The 15,425-nt window shown below is 42.1% G+C and overlaps 2 protein-coding genes across 2 annotated transcripts in view; both read left to right on the forward strand.

Moving 5' to 3' along the window:
- The window catches only part of LOC103317518 (integrin alpha-9), a 98,411-nt gene that overhangs the window by 73,238 nt on the left and 9,748 nt on the right, over positions 1-15,425 (forward strand). The gene's annotated exons all lie outside the window — the stretch shown is intronic.
- On the forward strand, positions 24-1,657 carry LOC107982032 (integrin alpha-PS3). The gene is made up of 2 exons (XM_031930528.1): positions 24-593; positions 731-1,657. The coding sequence occupies exons 1-2, from the start codon at positions 213-215 to the stop codon at positions 959-961; spliced, it is 612 nt and encodes a 203-aa protein (XP_031786388.1). The 5' UTR covers positions 24-212; the 3' UTR covers positions 962-1,657.

A 15,425-nucleotide genomic window follows, 5' to 3' on the forward strand; every position in this document is an offset into this window, starting at 1 on the left:
TCCGAGAACGAGTATAAGCGCGCGCGATAAAAGTCGTGATCGGACGGAGAAGCTTTAATTAACGTACACATGCACGTGTTGAGAGGGAAGTGTCTATCAGTGATTAAATTCGCGGCCGAGCTGTGGTCGAGTGTATAGTCGAGTGAACTAGTGTGCTTTTATTTCTCTAAAATAGCCGCACGCTGTAATATCGTGCCCAAATTTGTCGGACAATGTTGTTTCTATTAGCGCTGCTGTCCACGTTGCATCTGCATCATCATCAGGCTCTGGGTTACAACGTCGACGATAAGCATCCAAAGATATTCAGCAGCGAAGCGGCGGCAGGCGAAAGCTACTTCGGCTATTCGGTAGCGCTTTACGCCGGCGGCGAAGACTCGGTGCTGCTCGTCGGGGCACCTAGAGCCAATTCGAGCTTTTTTCCCGGCGTCTTCGAGCCCGGAGCCGTGTACCGCTGCTCACCGGCTAACGGCTCCTGCAGCGAGTGGCTCATAGACGTCAGTGGTGAACGTCAGGTCAAGGATGGAAGCTGGTTGGGTGCCAGCATGGACCTTCGTGTGCCGCGGGAGGACGAGTCGACGGAAGCGAGAGTCGCGGTATGTTATATATAGCGACGGTGTATTTATGTTTATTTGAAAAAATTCAATTCGAGATTCGTTTCCTTTTTTAACGTTCTGTTATTTTAATTTATTATTTAATCGCTGAAATCGTGCAACTCTACATTTATGTTCAGATCTGTGCGCCACGCTGGAAGAAAGAGACCTTATACGCGCCGAAAAGGTCCTACATGAACGGGATGTGCTTCTCGAGCACAATGTTCGTTGAAGAAATATTTTTAGCTTATTTCAAAGAATTGGCAATGACACTTTCTCCTCCGATACTATGGAACCGTTATTCAATGTTGAAGACTACCGTGAAAACTTTTGATCATATTTTTGCAAATTTAAAAATAATTCATTTTTAAATTTGCAAAAATATTTTAGATTAGTATAATTACACTCGTATATAGCGACAATGTGTGATTTAACGAACTTTTTGTATGAATAAGCTTTCACATGAGCGTGGCCTATTTCGCATTATGAAATAAATTTAATTTGTATAATATACTAATTTAGTATAATGTCGAGCTCCGCGACACTTGTTATGAAAAATAGTATACGCAACTCGTGCGAGGGAAACACGACTTACGCACTCGTGGTAGTTCAGCGAACTAAATCGTGTTCCCCTCGCACGAGTTGCGTAATGTACTATTCTCCGCACTAAACAATTTTGAAAAACATTCCTGCCGTAAAAATATATTTTATAAACAAATGTAACAATTTATTGTTTTGTAAATTAAAATAAAACACAGTAAAAAGGTTAATCATATTTGAAACTGTCGCCTTTATGTACACACTTATGGCTGACGCATGCGTATAGTATCGATGCGGAACTTACCGCTAGCGACCGCTAGGTGGCTGACGAGAACCCCAAAGTGAAATTGCGTTCTGAAAGTGTTATAAGCGAACAAAATGCGGAAGAAAACAATTTGGTATCGCTTCTCCGCCTATTGGCTAAAATCATAGTGTAGTAAACTTTAACAAACAATAACATCGGCACACAAAATAAAAAAAGTTGTCTACGCGAGAAATCAGACCTATCTATCTTTATGTTTTTCGGGTCGCTGAATTCCGATTAAAATGTCATATCAAAACTTTCCAAAAATGGAAAAAGATACCGAAAAATTGTAAAAAATCTTATTTAATCACATAATATATTCCTTGTGTACAGAGAAAAGTTGCTTTCGTTTATATTTTTTTCTTATTTTGCTTTTTTTCCACTAGCTTAGTAACTCTCGATGTCTTTCTTTACTCCTTTTTTCTCTTGTAACGAACTCTTTTTACTTCAAATGACCTATGCAATGGGTTTCTTTTTCTCTTTTTGTTATTTGTTTTAATGTCTCTCTTCAGTGTCCAGCAAAAATCTGCCATCATGTTGACATTCCATGAAACAATCGCCATCTTTATCCAGAGCTTTGACGAACTGCTTCATGAGGCCAAGTTTGATATGAAGTGGTGGTAGCAGATAGTTTGATGGGTCAATCAATGGCCTACGTATAATGTTCCTCGATCCTGGTTCAAAATGTGTTCTAGTTGGCCATACTTTCTTAACGTAGTGATTTACCCTGTCTCTACTATCCCATAAACACAAGAAGCAGGGATTTTTAGTAAAACCTGATTGTTGTCCTAAGATCATGGTTGCAATTTTAAGATCACCACAAATTTTCCATTGATGTTCCAAGTACTTTATTTTTTCCAATACAATTTCTAAATTTTCATAAGTCTCTTTTAGCTTAGTCGAGTGAGCTATGGGAATGGATGCAAACCTGTTTCCGTTATGAAGCAGAACAGCTTTCAGACTTCCTTTTGACGAATCAATAAAAAGTCTCCATTCCTCGTCTTTATACGTATTCGGTTTTATTGCATCGACTAAACCTTTAACATCTATACAATATACCAACGAATTCTCTTCATCGTTCGTAAAAAAATTCCTAAATTCTTTTTCTCTATCTCGATAAAAAGAGGCCGTTGTTCCTTTTGCTAACAGATTTTTCGTTTTAAGAACTGACGCTAGATATTCTCCTCCATCTTTAGGTAATCCTAAATTTCGAATAAGATCACTTAACTCTTCTTGGTTAAAGTTTTCTGGAGCTTTTCTTGTACTAGCTGGCAGGTATTCTTCGTCAGATTCTTCTTCAACCTCAGAACCTTCTTCGTCACAGGACTCATCAACTTGCATTTCTTCTACTTCGCCTGAGCGGTCCACATCCATGGGTTCGATACTAACAGTTTTATCCCTGACTTCTATTCTCACAGGTTTCACTACCGAAGAAACGTCTGCGTATACAATTTTAGATTTAGTAGCCGTGTTAAAACCTTTGGTATTAGTCATACAAAAATAGCAGTCATTTTGACACGTTGGAGAAGACCATATCATTGGTTTTGTAAATTTCAAGTTTCTTTCTGTTTTATCACTTTCCCAGCGTGTTACCATCGTATAACATCTACTGCAAACTTTTTGTGGCACACAGTTTACATTTTGATTGGCTACTTCAATACTTCTACCATACCAACAGAAAGAAGGCGGTTCAGGAGATATTGGCGGGCCCGAATAGGTTCTGTCAAATCGGCACAAGTGTAGTCCACCAACACTTTGCCAACCTGGCCGCCCCAAGAGACGGAGAAGATGAGTATCCCCCCCCCCCCCCCGTTTTTAATCAGGTCGAGCCCTCAGCCGCAAGTAATGAACAGCGCGCCTGGCCCCAACGGCCTCAAGTATAGCAATTTGAGGAGATGAGAGCTATTTATGGACTTGCATTGATTATCGAGTGTAAGGTCTTTATCGCGAGGATTGTATAATTATTTGCTATGCTGGGAATGGCTTTAGTTTGATGAGTTGTTTATTCGGAGAAATGTCGTTTTATGCTCGTTATGGAAGGAGAAGAGGGATATTATTATTCAAGGAAAACTTTATCGATTTCTTCTGCAAAGATGCATGTATGAAAGCTTTCCTCGTATAAATATATAGAAATACTTCTTAAAAACTCCTCGTCATGATGTTACACCTAATTATACGAGATTGGAGAACTTCTGGAGAATTTGTAATTAGTGACGTTTGAGTTTATGTCAAGCATATTCGCGTTTAATTTATCCTCGATGAAATTGCCCTTAATCTGATGCGATTTCGATTCGTAACATGAATAATATCTAGCATAGGTAAATTATAGAGTCTGCAACTATTTTATCAACGAACTATCGAATATCACGTTCTTCGCGCTGCAAAGCAGGTACACCTGAGAGTCACATGTCCGTAACGGCGTTGCGAGAATGATAGAAATATCGCAGCGGTACAATTTGCGTAAGGCCGCAAAACTAATGACGTTTTCTGGGTATAACATGTAAAGGATTGAAATAAATGAACACGATAATTACAGTTTGAGATGCGAGACATTGTTGAAAACATATGTACAAGGGTTAGACATATCACCATTGGTATAATGCACTCAATGCGACACACATATTATTCAGAAAACACATCGAAGGGTTAGGGATTAATTAAAAGTTTGAAATACATCAAGGTTCGCGTGGTTGAGGCAAACAATAAGCCGTTGCAGCATGATGGAGCAAGTTCTATGTTTAAAAAAAAACTAAAATATATAAGTATACGGCTGTGGCAAACAATTCCATGCGTTGGGTGTTTTAAAAAAATAAAAAAATAAATCAGTTGTACTTGCAACCAGCGCAGTGTGCCCTCGCGGTATGATCCTTTACAATTCTCTTATTACCTATATACCCTTTAGATTTCTCTTATGAGCAAACATTAAGTAACTAATCACAAAGATCATGGCCACACATATCGCGACCATAATAAACACCCTCAAGCATACCCATCCCCGTTCCCCCCTCTTCACCTCGTAAATGGGCAGGACGGTCTTGAGATCGTCGAAGGTACGGCAGTCCTGGAAGCTCTTTTTATTTCTAGGCTTACCAGGCATGCCCTCCACGATTAACTTCAGGGCTGTCTCCTCGGGGATACCAGCTTGATTGGCCATACACATTCGGTACATATATCTCTGCAGCGGCTCGTTGTTATCGGGCCGTTCCTTCTTCAGCTTCTTCGTCATCTGCTGCTGGTCGATCATGAAGGAGAAGCTTTCCTCCAGGGCTACCTTCAGATCCGCCCAGGACTGCAGGTCGCCGCGAAGCTTCAGCCACTCGGCGGTGGATCCGGTTAGCGATTTCTTGGCCGCGTAGAAGATCTCGTGGTCGTTCCAGGCGCTGATTCTCGCCAGTTCTTCCAAGTTACTTATCCACGTGCTTACGGGCTTCAAGTTCTCTCCGGAGAAGCTGTAGAAGGATTGTAGGGTCCTGTCGATTTGGGCCACCCGCGCCGAGGTCAGGTACTTCTGCAGCGTCGTACCCAGGGACTCGTTTGAAGAATCGCTTTGAACCGCCGCCATCGAGCTGTTCATCTGCAGCATTTGCGCTTCGATGGCCTTTTGGCTACCGTCACCGCTTTTCTCGATCTGCGACATGGCGATTTTTCTTTTTACTCGCGGCTTTTAACTCTACACACACACTTTGTGGCGCTGTTTTTTTGTGTGTTATGAGCAGACACGAGATTAGCACGAGATGATGCACTAAGATTCTTGAGAAGCCAGACCCTCTATAGTGTATACGAGCATCATTCTCGGAGCGTCCTCCAACGAGCGAGCATCTGACATTACGTAAAGTTTCAATATTTATTCCTACTTTCCGCGTTTTCTCAGATAAGCATTCCTTAAGATTTCTCTATAGAGGGTCTGGCTTCTCAAGAATCTTAGTGCATCATCTCGTGCTAATCTCGTGTCTGCTCATAACACACAAAAAAACAGCGCCACAAAGTGTGTGTAGAGTTAAAAGCCGCGAGTAAAAAGAAAAATCGCCATGTCGCAGATCGAGAAAAGCGGTGACGGTAGCCAAAAGGCCATCGAAGCGCAAATGCTGCAGATGAACAGCTCGATGGCGGCGGTTCAAAGCGATTCTTCAAACGAGTCCCTGGGTACGACGCTGCAGAAGTACCTGACCTCGGCGCGGGTGGCCCAAATCGACAGGACCCTACAATCCTTCTACAGCTTCTCCGGAGAGAACTTGAAGCCCGTAAGCACGTGGATAAGTAACTTGGAAGAACTGGCGAGAATCAGCGCCTGGAACGACCACGAGATCTTCTACGCGGCCAAGAAATCGCTAACCGGATCCACCGCCGAGTGGCTGAAGCTTCGCGGCGACCTGCAGTCCTGGGCGGATCTGAAGGTAGCCCTAGAGGAAAGCTTCTCCTTCATGATCGACCAGCAGCAGATGACGAAGAAGCTGAAGAAGGAACGGCCCGATAACAACGAGCCGCTGCAGAGATATATGTACCGAATGTGGCGTATGGCCAATCAAGCTGGTATCCCCGAGGAGACAGCCCTGAAGTTAATCGTGGAGGGCATGCCTGGTAAGCCTAGAAATAAAAAGAGCTTCCAGGACTGCCGTACCTTCGACGATCTCAAGACCGTCCTGCCCATTTACGAGGTGAAGAGGGGGGAACGGGGATGGGTATGCTTGAGGGTGTTTATTATGGTCGCGATATGTGTGGCCATGATCTTTGTGATTAGTTACTTAATGTTTGCTCATAAGAGAAATCTAAAGGGTATATAGGAAATAAGAGAATTGTAAAGGATCATACCGCGAGGGCACACTGCGCTGGTTGCAAGTACAACTGATTTATTTTTTTATTTTTTTAAAACACCCAACGCATGGAATTGTTTGCCACAGCCGTATACTTATATATTTTAGTTTTTTTTTAAACATAGAACTTGCTCCATCATGCTGCAACGGCTTATTGTTTGCCTCAACCACGCGAACCTTGATGTATTTCAAACTTTTAATTAATCCCTAACCCTTCGATGTGTTTTCTGAATAATATGTGTGTCGCATTGAGTGCATTATACCAATGGTGATATGTCTAACCCTTGTACATATGTTTTCAACAATGTCTCGCATCTCAAACTGTAATTATTGTGTTCATTTATTTCAATCCTTTACATGTTATACCCAGAAAACGTCATTAGTTTTGCGGCCTTACGCAAATTGTACCGCTGCGATATTTCTATCATTCTCGCAACGCCGTTACGGACATGTGACTCTCAGGTGTACCTGCTTTGCAGCGCGAAGAACGTGATATTCGATAGTTCGTTGATAAAATAGTTGCAGACTCTATAATTTACCTATGCTAGATATTATTCATGTTACGAATCGAAATCGCATCAGATTAAGGGCAATTTCATCGAGGATAAATTAAACGCGAATATGCTTGACATAAACTCAAACGTCACTAATTACAAATTCTCCAGAAGTTCTCCAATCTCGTATAATTATAGGGTGTTACGTAGGTGAGATGGAAGGCTGTTCCAGAGGTAGGAAGCGCTGATGAAAAATGAGTTCTTCAGCGTCTCCGTCTTGAAGGGCGGGATGTCCAGGGGGGTCACCTCATCCCTCACAGGCCTGAGCGCGACGTGGAAATCAAAATAGGCTAATAAGTAAGAGGGATACTGAGGTGTTAACGATTTTTCTAAGAAAACATGCCATAAAGTATTTCCTACGTACGAAGGTGGTAAGCCATTGCAACTCACGCCTATAAGGGGAGATGTGCTCGTCCCTCCTTACACCGTAGATATAACGGATCCCCGTGTTGACAAGCCTCTGAAGCTTCAGGTCGAGTTCTTGCGTCAGGTCACAGTAAGCCAGTGAACAGTAGTCGATGATGGGAAACAGGAGTGCTTGCACTAAATGTTGGCGCAATCTAGCACGGTTTAATATGGAGGACGCCAACCCCATTTCAACCCCTTTAGAAAAAGGATTAGATCTGTCCTTGATGAAGGAACATTGTGCGAGTGATATAAATTGTCCATACAGGGAGATTGTCGGTTCGTTGATGTATTTGTCGGTAGTGAGTCGTCCGGACATCACATACGCGGTTAATGTTTTAAGTCGGTATCTCGACAAATACACTATCGTTCATTGTAAAGCGTCGAAGCGAGTATTGAGATATGTAAAGGCTACGATAGATTTTGGCATCACGTACGCGAGAGTTAAAGAAAATTTTGATTTAGAGGGTTTTTGCGATTCTGATTTTGCTGGTGAGACTCAGACTAGAAGATCTACGTCTGGTTATATTTTTAAAATTTGCAAAGGGCCTATCTCGTGGTGTGCACAGAGACAATCCATGGTAGCCTCAAGTAGCACGGAAGCAGAGTATTTGGCTGCGAATTTAGCATGTAAAAAAGCCATGTGGTTGCGTCAATTAATGGCCGATATTGGATATCCCTGTGCGAATCCGACGGTTCTGCAGATAGACAATCAGAGCGCAATGCAGCTCATCAAAAATCCCGTGTATCATAAAAGGACAAAGCACATAGATATCCAATTCCATTATGTAAGAGAGAGGTACGAGAATGGCGACATAAATGTAAAATATGTTTCAACTTTAGTACAATTGGCGGATATTTTAACCAAAGCCTTGCCTCGAAGTCGGCATGAAGAGTTATGCGGTCTAATTGGTCTGCATCATATGTAATTTAAACTTTGTGAAATGAGTGTATGGAAATATGCGAACGTATAGTATATAATGTGTAGTAACGTGCATAATAATAAATGTAGTAACGTGGAATGTAATTCCGTTCGTGTTAAAAATGTAAAAGGGCGAATGAGATATTACTCATTAAGGGGGAGTATTGAGTTTTATACATAATAGCGTAATATCTACTTAATACCATTCGAATATCGCGCGCCTTTTCTCGACTGTATATACATGTAAAGCAGAGGTGTCACTGCGCAAACTCCGCGATAGCGTCGACTAGGCCCGTTAGACGCTATCGTCTCTCTCGCCAACTGGACTCCGTAGAGTACACACGATTCCGCTCCGTTTTGGCCTATCCCTCTAGTAGAGACGCCGCACACGCTAAGCTCCTTTTTTTATGAATAAATGGTGACTGTTCTGATGGTAAACCGACTTGTTTTATTTGCTCCCTGACCTATTATTCAAAATGCGTGCAGATGATTCGTAGTCGACCTGGGCTCCCCCTATATTTATATAGGTGTTGGCAGTAGAGGGAAGAGCATTGATACAGTAGGGGGAACCCAGGACGATTGCCTTAGTCTTACTGACATTCAGCCTAAGCCTATTTAGTGCTGCCCAGCCCATTATCCTCTCGGCGTTAGCACTCATCCTGACAGAACAGGAGTCGGGCTCCTCAAGGGGGCATTGGCAGTAGATTTGCAAGTCATCCGCGTAAATTAGATGGGATACATCTGAATCAAGGCAGAAGCCAATGTCATTGATGTACAACGCGAACAACAAGGGGCCCAAAACTGACCCCTGTGGGACACCGGTGTTTAGTGATAGGAATGTTGAGAGTTCGTTGTTGTCACCAATAACGGCCTGTTATCTTCCGGAAAGGTAAGATGCAAGCCAGCGGATGACCTGCTTGGAGAAGCCGAAAGAGGATAGCTTTCCGAGCAGCCTGACGTGACACACTGTATCAAACGCCTTGCTGAAGTCAAATAGAAGTAGCAGAGTGACTTTCTTCCTGTCTATCCCAAGCCTGACATCATCAGTCAGCTTAACTGTATTCTACTTTCACCTCATAATGCTGAATCTTATTATTGTACAACATAATGTACGCAAATAAAAACTATCTAATCTAATCTATTCTGCAGGCGCTCGAGGGACATGGCCTACCAAGTAAAGCGAGAAATATTATCTCCTCGCTCTACACAGGCATGACCACACGCTTCCACACGGCGGAGGGACCCACCGACCCTATTCTCATCCAGTCGGGGGTCAGACAAGTTTGCCCATTAAGCCCCGACGTGTTCAACCTTACCCTGGAAGTTGTCCTACGGGAAATACAACGGACGGGGGAGGGCTACACGATCGAGGGCAGGCGTATTTCCCATCTCGCCTACGCCGATGATGTCGCGATCCTGGCTGACTCCCCGGCTCGAATGAGGAGGCTGCTTTTTGCAGCAGAACGAGGAGCTCGGGCGGTCGGCCTCACCTTCAACCCAGCGAAGTGCGCTACACTGCACATAGCGGGACGAGGTGAGGAGGCAGTTAGACCGACTGAGTTCTCCATTCAAGGAACACCTGTCCGTGCCCTTGCTTCCGGGGAGGCCTACGAACATCTTGGCATCCCCACAGGCTACCAAGTCAGGCAGACCCCAATCAACACCTTGCGGGATCTCCTTGCTGATATCGGCTCCATCGACCGGTCCTTACTGGCGCCCTGGCAGAAGCTGGATGCAGTGGGAACCTTCCTACTGTCCCGGCTTGATTTCACCATGCAGGGCGCCCATATCGGCAAGGGCTTCTTGACCGAGGCGGACAAGATCATCAAAAAAGCTGCAAAATCTTGGCTAAGCCTTTCTCAGCGAGCGAGCGCGGACCTCGTATTTCTACCTCCCTCGCAAGAGGGAGGGGGTTTGCTCCCGTTCGCGGACCTCTATGATCTGCTCACGGTCGCTCACAGCTATAAAATGCTGTACTCGAGCGATGTCGCCGTGAGCACCATAGCGGGATCCACCCTGAGGAGGACCGTTTCGGAGAGGCTTAAAAAACGGGCGTCTAACATCGATATCGCCCGCTTCCTCTCCGGAGATCTTGATCTGCCCCGGTCGACGAGCCCGTCGACGTTTTAGACCAAGGTTCGAAGCGCGGCCCTGAGAATTAAGACCAAACTCGGGCTGCGCTGGGACTGGTGTCAGGAAGGAGAAGTACTCCTGATGGCCTATTTATAGTCTCTCGACTTTGATAGAGACTTGTAGATCAAAACAATTAATGTGAAAATAATAACACGCTCTTTAAACTTGAGATGAAAAGGTATACTATGTATACCGTCAAACTATTGATGTTTATTGAAAAGAAAAGAGTGTGATTACAAATGTATTGACTATGGAAAATTGAAGAGTATTAGAAGAGTGTTAGAGCACCGACGCGTTAACAAACGATATTGTTTAACGGTCGACACTGTGAGGCGAGTCCTCACAGCGCTTCGGCAATACGAAAACTGAATAACACAAATCAGCGAAAGCGGCAGAAGACCGCTCGCGAAACAGGCGGAGGGAGACAGAGTAGGAGCGAGCGAGCGCGCATTGCCATGGCAACCTCATTGGTGCCGTGCGGGCTAGCAAAAACTGTCGAATTTGAACTTAAGGTGACAAGCTTCTCGAACCTTCTCGCTCTCTCTTCGCATATTAAACTAATATTCGAACATGGCCTGTGGGGATCCACATGCCCCCGGATCAAGAGTCTCGCCGCAGACAAAACATCTTGTCACCGCGAGTCTGCGGCCCTGCTTGAATCGGCACTATGCGGAGAATCTTCTTGCCAAAAAAAGATCAAGGCAAGGTCTTTGAGGTCACTCGGAGGAGTGGACAATCCAACCACTTCCTCCGGAGTGGCAGCTTCACTCGCTTCTGCAACTGGCGCTTTATCCATCGCGCCCGTCTCGACGTTCTCCCTCTCAATGCTGCCAACGGTAGCAACGAGGGATGGACAAGATATGTCGCAGATGCGGGTCAGACCTGGAGATTCTCCCGCATGTGCTGAATCACTGCTCCGCACCGAGATTTCTCTCCGTGAAGCGCCTTGATTTTCCAGCCTACTTAATTTCCGCTTAAATCGATCAATTGCAAAACCGTAAACTCACTAACAAAAGAAACAAATAAACTGACTACGTCTCAGGATGTAACACATGTAACAGAAATGCTAATCTCATTGGTGCAGTTTATCCAGAATTTTCTCGCAAAAAACTGCCCCCATCATCAACAAAAAATGTAATATACTTGCGACAAACATTATCGAATTAATGTAAATTACAAGAAAAAAGAGTGTGGCATCGGTCACGCGCCAGAAGTGAAACTTGAGCAAAGATGAATTACTATAAATTTATTGAAAAAATATAAGATTGTTGTTCAGTTACATTTACACGAAAATCACTGATCCTCCATCCTCCATCCTCCATCCTCCATTTATAAAATTTAATTCGCGAATGATTATTATTATTATTCGGGAATGACGTGAAATACTTATGTTATATTATCAGTGTTATATTCGTGTAAATGTAACTGAATAACTATTTTATATTTTTTTCAATAAATTTGTAGTTCATTTTTGCTCAAGTTTCACTTCCGATGCCACGCTATTTTTTTGGATATGTCACATGAAACACTGGTCGATGACCATAAAATTTTAAAACAAATCCCAATCTGGAGATTACCAACCGCCTACCACAATCTTTAGTTACACAGTAATATGTTCGGTTCTCTGCCTTATCAGATTTTTTCATATAACGAATGCCATTATGAAATAAGTACGGAGATATTTCTGAATTTAGACAATAATATCTGTGATTAGTGCGCACAGGTGATTTCTTATGACCAAGCTCCAGCCAGCCATCATGTTCACGAGGATTCCGTATCCTAACCGTTACTGTACCCAAGCAACAGAAAAAAGTAACGTAAAAGTATTATCTACAGAAATGGCGTTTGATTATTAAACAAATGAATAATACCCGGTATCTTCCACAGCAGTGTTTGTGTCTTGTCTGGGAGAGAGACATTATGATTTTCACTCTTGACGTGCGACGTAGACGTCGTGCATTCGCTGAAAGTGTGAAGTGCATGTTCACGGGAAGGATCACTGACATCCATGTCATCTGGAAAAATAATTAATATAAGTTGAAAAAAGAGCGTGGCATCGGTCACGCGCCAGAAATGAAACTTCATGGATAAATGTATTTTCGTCATGCCCCCGCCGAAAGTACAACTTTCCAGCCGCGGCCGCTGCCGGAAAAGTGGATTTTCGGCGAGGTTATGCTAGTTTAATCCCACCCGAGGCCTTGAAGCATAGCTTCAAAAATAGCTATTACCTACCTTTTCTAACGCACTGTACATTTTCAATTGATTTCGCCGGTGTTGATGTTAGATGGCAATGAAAAATTATCAGGTGTCTCTGCAGATTCCAAGAATGCTGATTGACGAGCCATGGATTGGTCATTGAAAGAAGAATTTCCGACAGCACAATTCGTGAAGTTAGCGGCACTCTTGTCCTTAATGATTGAAACATCAATGTTATCTGAAATTGAATGCAATGCATGATAACTTTTTGCGTATCTCCAATATGGCCTATCCCAAACAGATGGAAAAAAAATCGACATTTTTCGTTTTTGTTAATCTTAGAGGTCTTGTTCTACGTCTAATTTGGTGATAAATAGCTTTTCATTTTTCCGAAAAATCTTTTTGAAGCCCTATAGCGCTACTTCAATGTTGACACCGTGACAACAGTATTTTGAGAATTTACACGGCACACTTTGTTCAATTGAGCGAATTGATCGAGCAAATTTGATTTGAGCAAGTTTTGACTTAATTTTTATAGCCAATATTAGTTATTCAATTATACGCCATTTCGTCGTCCGTCTTTTGTCCAAGTTTGTTTAGCGGAAGGAAAGTTGATCTGTTATCTGGCTACGGCTGTAGGGTACATCAATCAACAAAAAAAAAAACTCGCTTCGCAATTCAACTAAACGTCCTCAAAATTCAGACTCGGTATAGGCTTACCATGTTAAAATACAAAATTTCAAGCTTCGATAACTCTAAAAATAGTGTCGCTTGGGGGGGGGGAGGGGGGGGGTAAAAAATACCACGCTGTAGAGGACACTTAATTAAATAGGTAAACAAAGTTTGAGCGATATCCCTGGTAAAAATAACTTATTAAATCCGATTCGAAAGATAATAGGGTTTAATTGGATTTCTTAATCGGAAATTATTCAATTAAAACCAATTTAATCGATTAAAATCTATTTAATCTGATTATAACTTTTAGTCGGTTTTAATCGGATTCAATAAGTTGTATTTTTCAACAAATATAACATTTTATTTAAAAACACAACTGTTTAAATCCGATTAAAACCGACTAAAAGTTATAATCAGATTAAATAGAGTTTAATCGATTAAATTGGTTTTAATTGAATAATTTCCGATTAAGAAATCCAATTAAACCCTATTATCTTTCGAATCGGATTTAATAAGTTATTTTTACCAGGGATCCTAAGAAAATAAATATTCCGGCGAACTACCTTAATCGGTGATTTTGCATACTGCACTTTTAAATTCTTGTATGTATGCATATGCAACGTTTTCTTCTGGTTGGAGCAAAACATTCTTTGGTCTCGTGCAGAATTGATTTGTAATATATAGTTCTGAAAAATACAAATTTCATTAATTTAGTACTTTAAATATATGAGTTGAAAGTCTCATTCCATATTTAATTAATATGATTATTTATTACTATACCTTTCATTGAATTATAATCTTTTATAATTTCGTGTTGACAAGATCTGTTTAAAACAAAACTCGCTCCGCTCGTGCGCCAACCCGCCCAAGTGCATAATTGGCAACTTATAGCACTCGTTGCACAATAGTACATTACGATACGTGTGACTTAAGGGGTCCAGCCTGGGTTATATCCTGCAAAAAAACAAAAAAATATTTGTCTGATAAATTTTTTTCTTTTCACGTATAACGTATAACGTTATAACTCTGGGTTCCTCGGCAAATTTTCCACCGACGCGCTTCCTCAACTAGTATCCGTTTACAAATAGCAAAGAGGGGGAAGGGTGGCATTAGGGGATGGTTCTACAGGTTAAATGGGCCTTTTCCCCACCAACTCACCTTTTGCACCCGCACTTTCAGTGTCGCAGTGAACCGACAAGGCAGGGTATAAATACTGATGCTAGTGAACCTGTCTAAGCACAATCAGTTTTGATCTCGACGCGTCGTGTCAAGTTACTGTTTATTGCCTATTTCGCTTACCGCATAAGCTCCGAACGTCGGTTCTCGTGTTTACAAATTTTTTGTGAAGTGCCAAATTATTAAAACTATGGCAGCCATTGAAAACACGAAGGTGACCAAGGAGCAGGCATCAAAGTTCTACAAGAATTTCAATTTGGAGGATTGTACTCCCATAACCGATTATGAAATAATCGAAAAAGTGAGCCAAGGAACCTTCGGATAATTAGTGATTTTTTATTTTATTTTTTAAATTAAACGCAAATACTGCATTACACAACTAGGGGCGAAAATTGGCTTTTGCAAGCGAGGATGATGATTAAGCACAAGAGGGAGTCAAAGGTGCCGCGGGCACCCGAGACGGACACGAGTGCTCAACTATCATCCGAGTCTGTAAAAGCCAATTTTCCTCTTGTTGTGTATTGTGCTTTTTATAATCAGTGCATCGATAGGGCTCTTTTTAGCCTGCCTAAAAAAGCAGAATTTTGAAAATTTTAAAAAGTCTGAAAATTCTAAAAATTTTGAAAACTCCAGAAGTTTTGAAAATTTTGGAGGCCTAAGTGCTCACTTTATCCCCTAGGGAAAAAACACTTTCACCTTAAGATATATGTATATGTGTGTTTGGGTGTGTTTATATGTATATATACACACAAAAACACTAAAAAGACCTTTCGCCCAGGCTTGAAAAACTCGACGTTCGCTTCACTTTTTCTTATGAAATAGTACATTATGCAACAAGAGTCGAAAGTATATAAAAAATATAAAAAAACACGTCGTCTCCGATTTGCAGAGACAAATAGTAGCCATTTCAGTCGAGAGTGGAATAAAGTACTTGTACTCGCTATGCTCGGGCGCTTAACCTCGCCGTGCCAGAATGTGCCTCATACGACACTTGTATCGTAATGCACTATTTTTGTGATTTCAATATCAATGGTTTGAATCCCTTAAGATTTCATTAGCTTTTGTATTTTTTCTGTTTTTTCACGCCTGCCCCGACCAGCGAAAGTCGGGCAGTTTTTT

The sequence above is a fragment of the Nasonia vitripennis genome, chromosome 4 (assembly GCF_009193385.2).
Source record: "Nasonia vitripennis strain AsymCx chromosome 4, Nvit_psr_1.1, whole genome shotgun sequence".
NCBI classification, from domain to species: Eukaryota; Metazoa; Arthropoda; class Insecta; order Hymenoptera; family Pteromalidae; genus Nasonia; species Nasonia vitripennis.

Coding starts and splice junctions, on each gene's coding strand:
- LOC107982032 (XM_031930528.1), top strand. CDS start 213: ATGTTGTTTCTATTAGCGCTGCTGTCCACGTTGCATCTGCATCATCAT. Junction 594..730: donor CGACGGAAGCGAGAGTCGCG/GTATGTTATATA, acceptor ATTTATGTTCAG/ATCTGTGCGCCACGCTGGAA.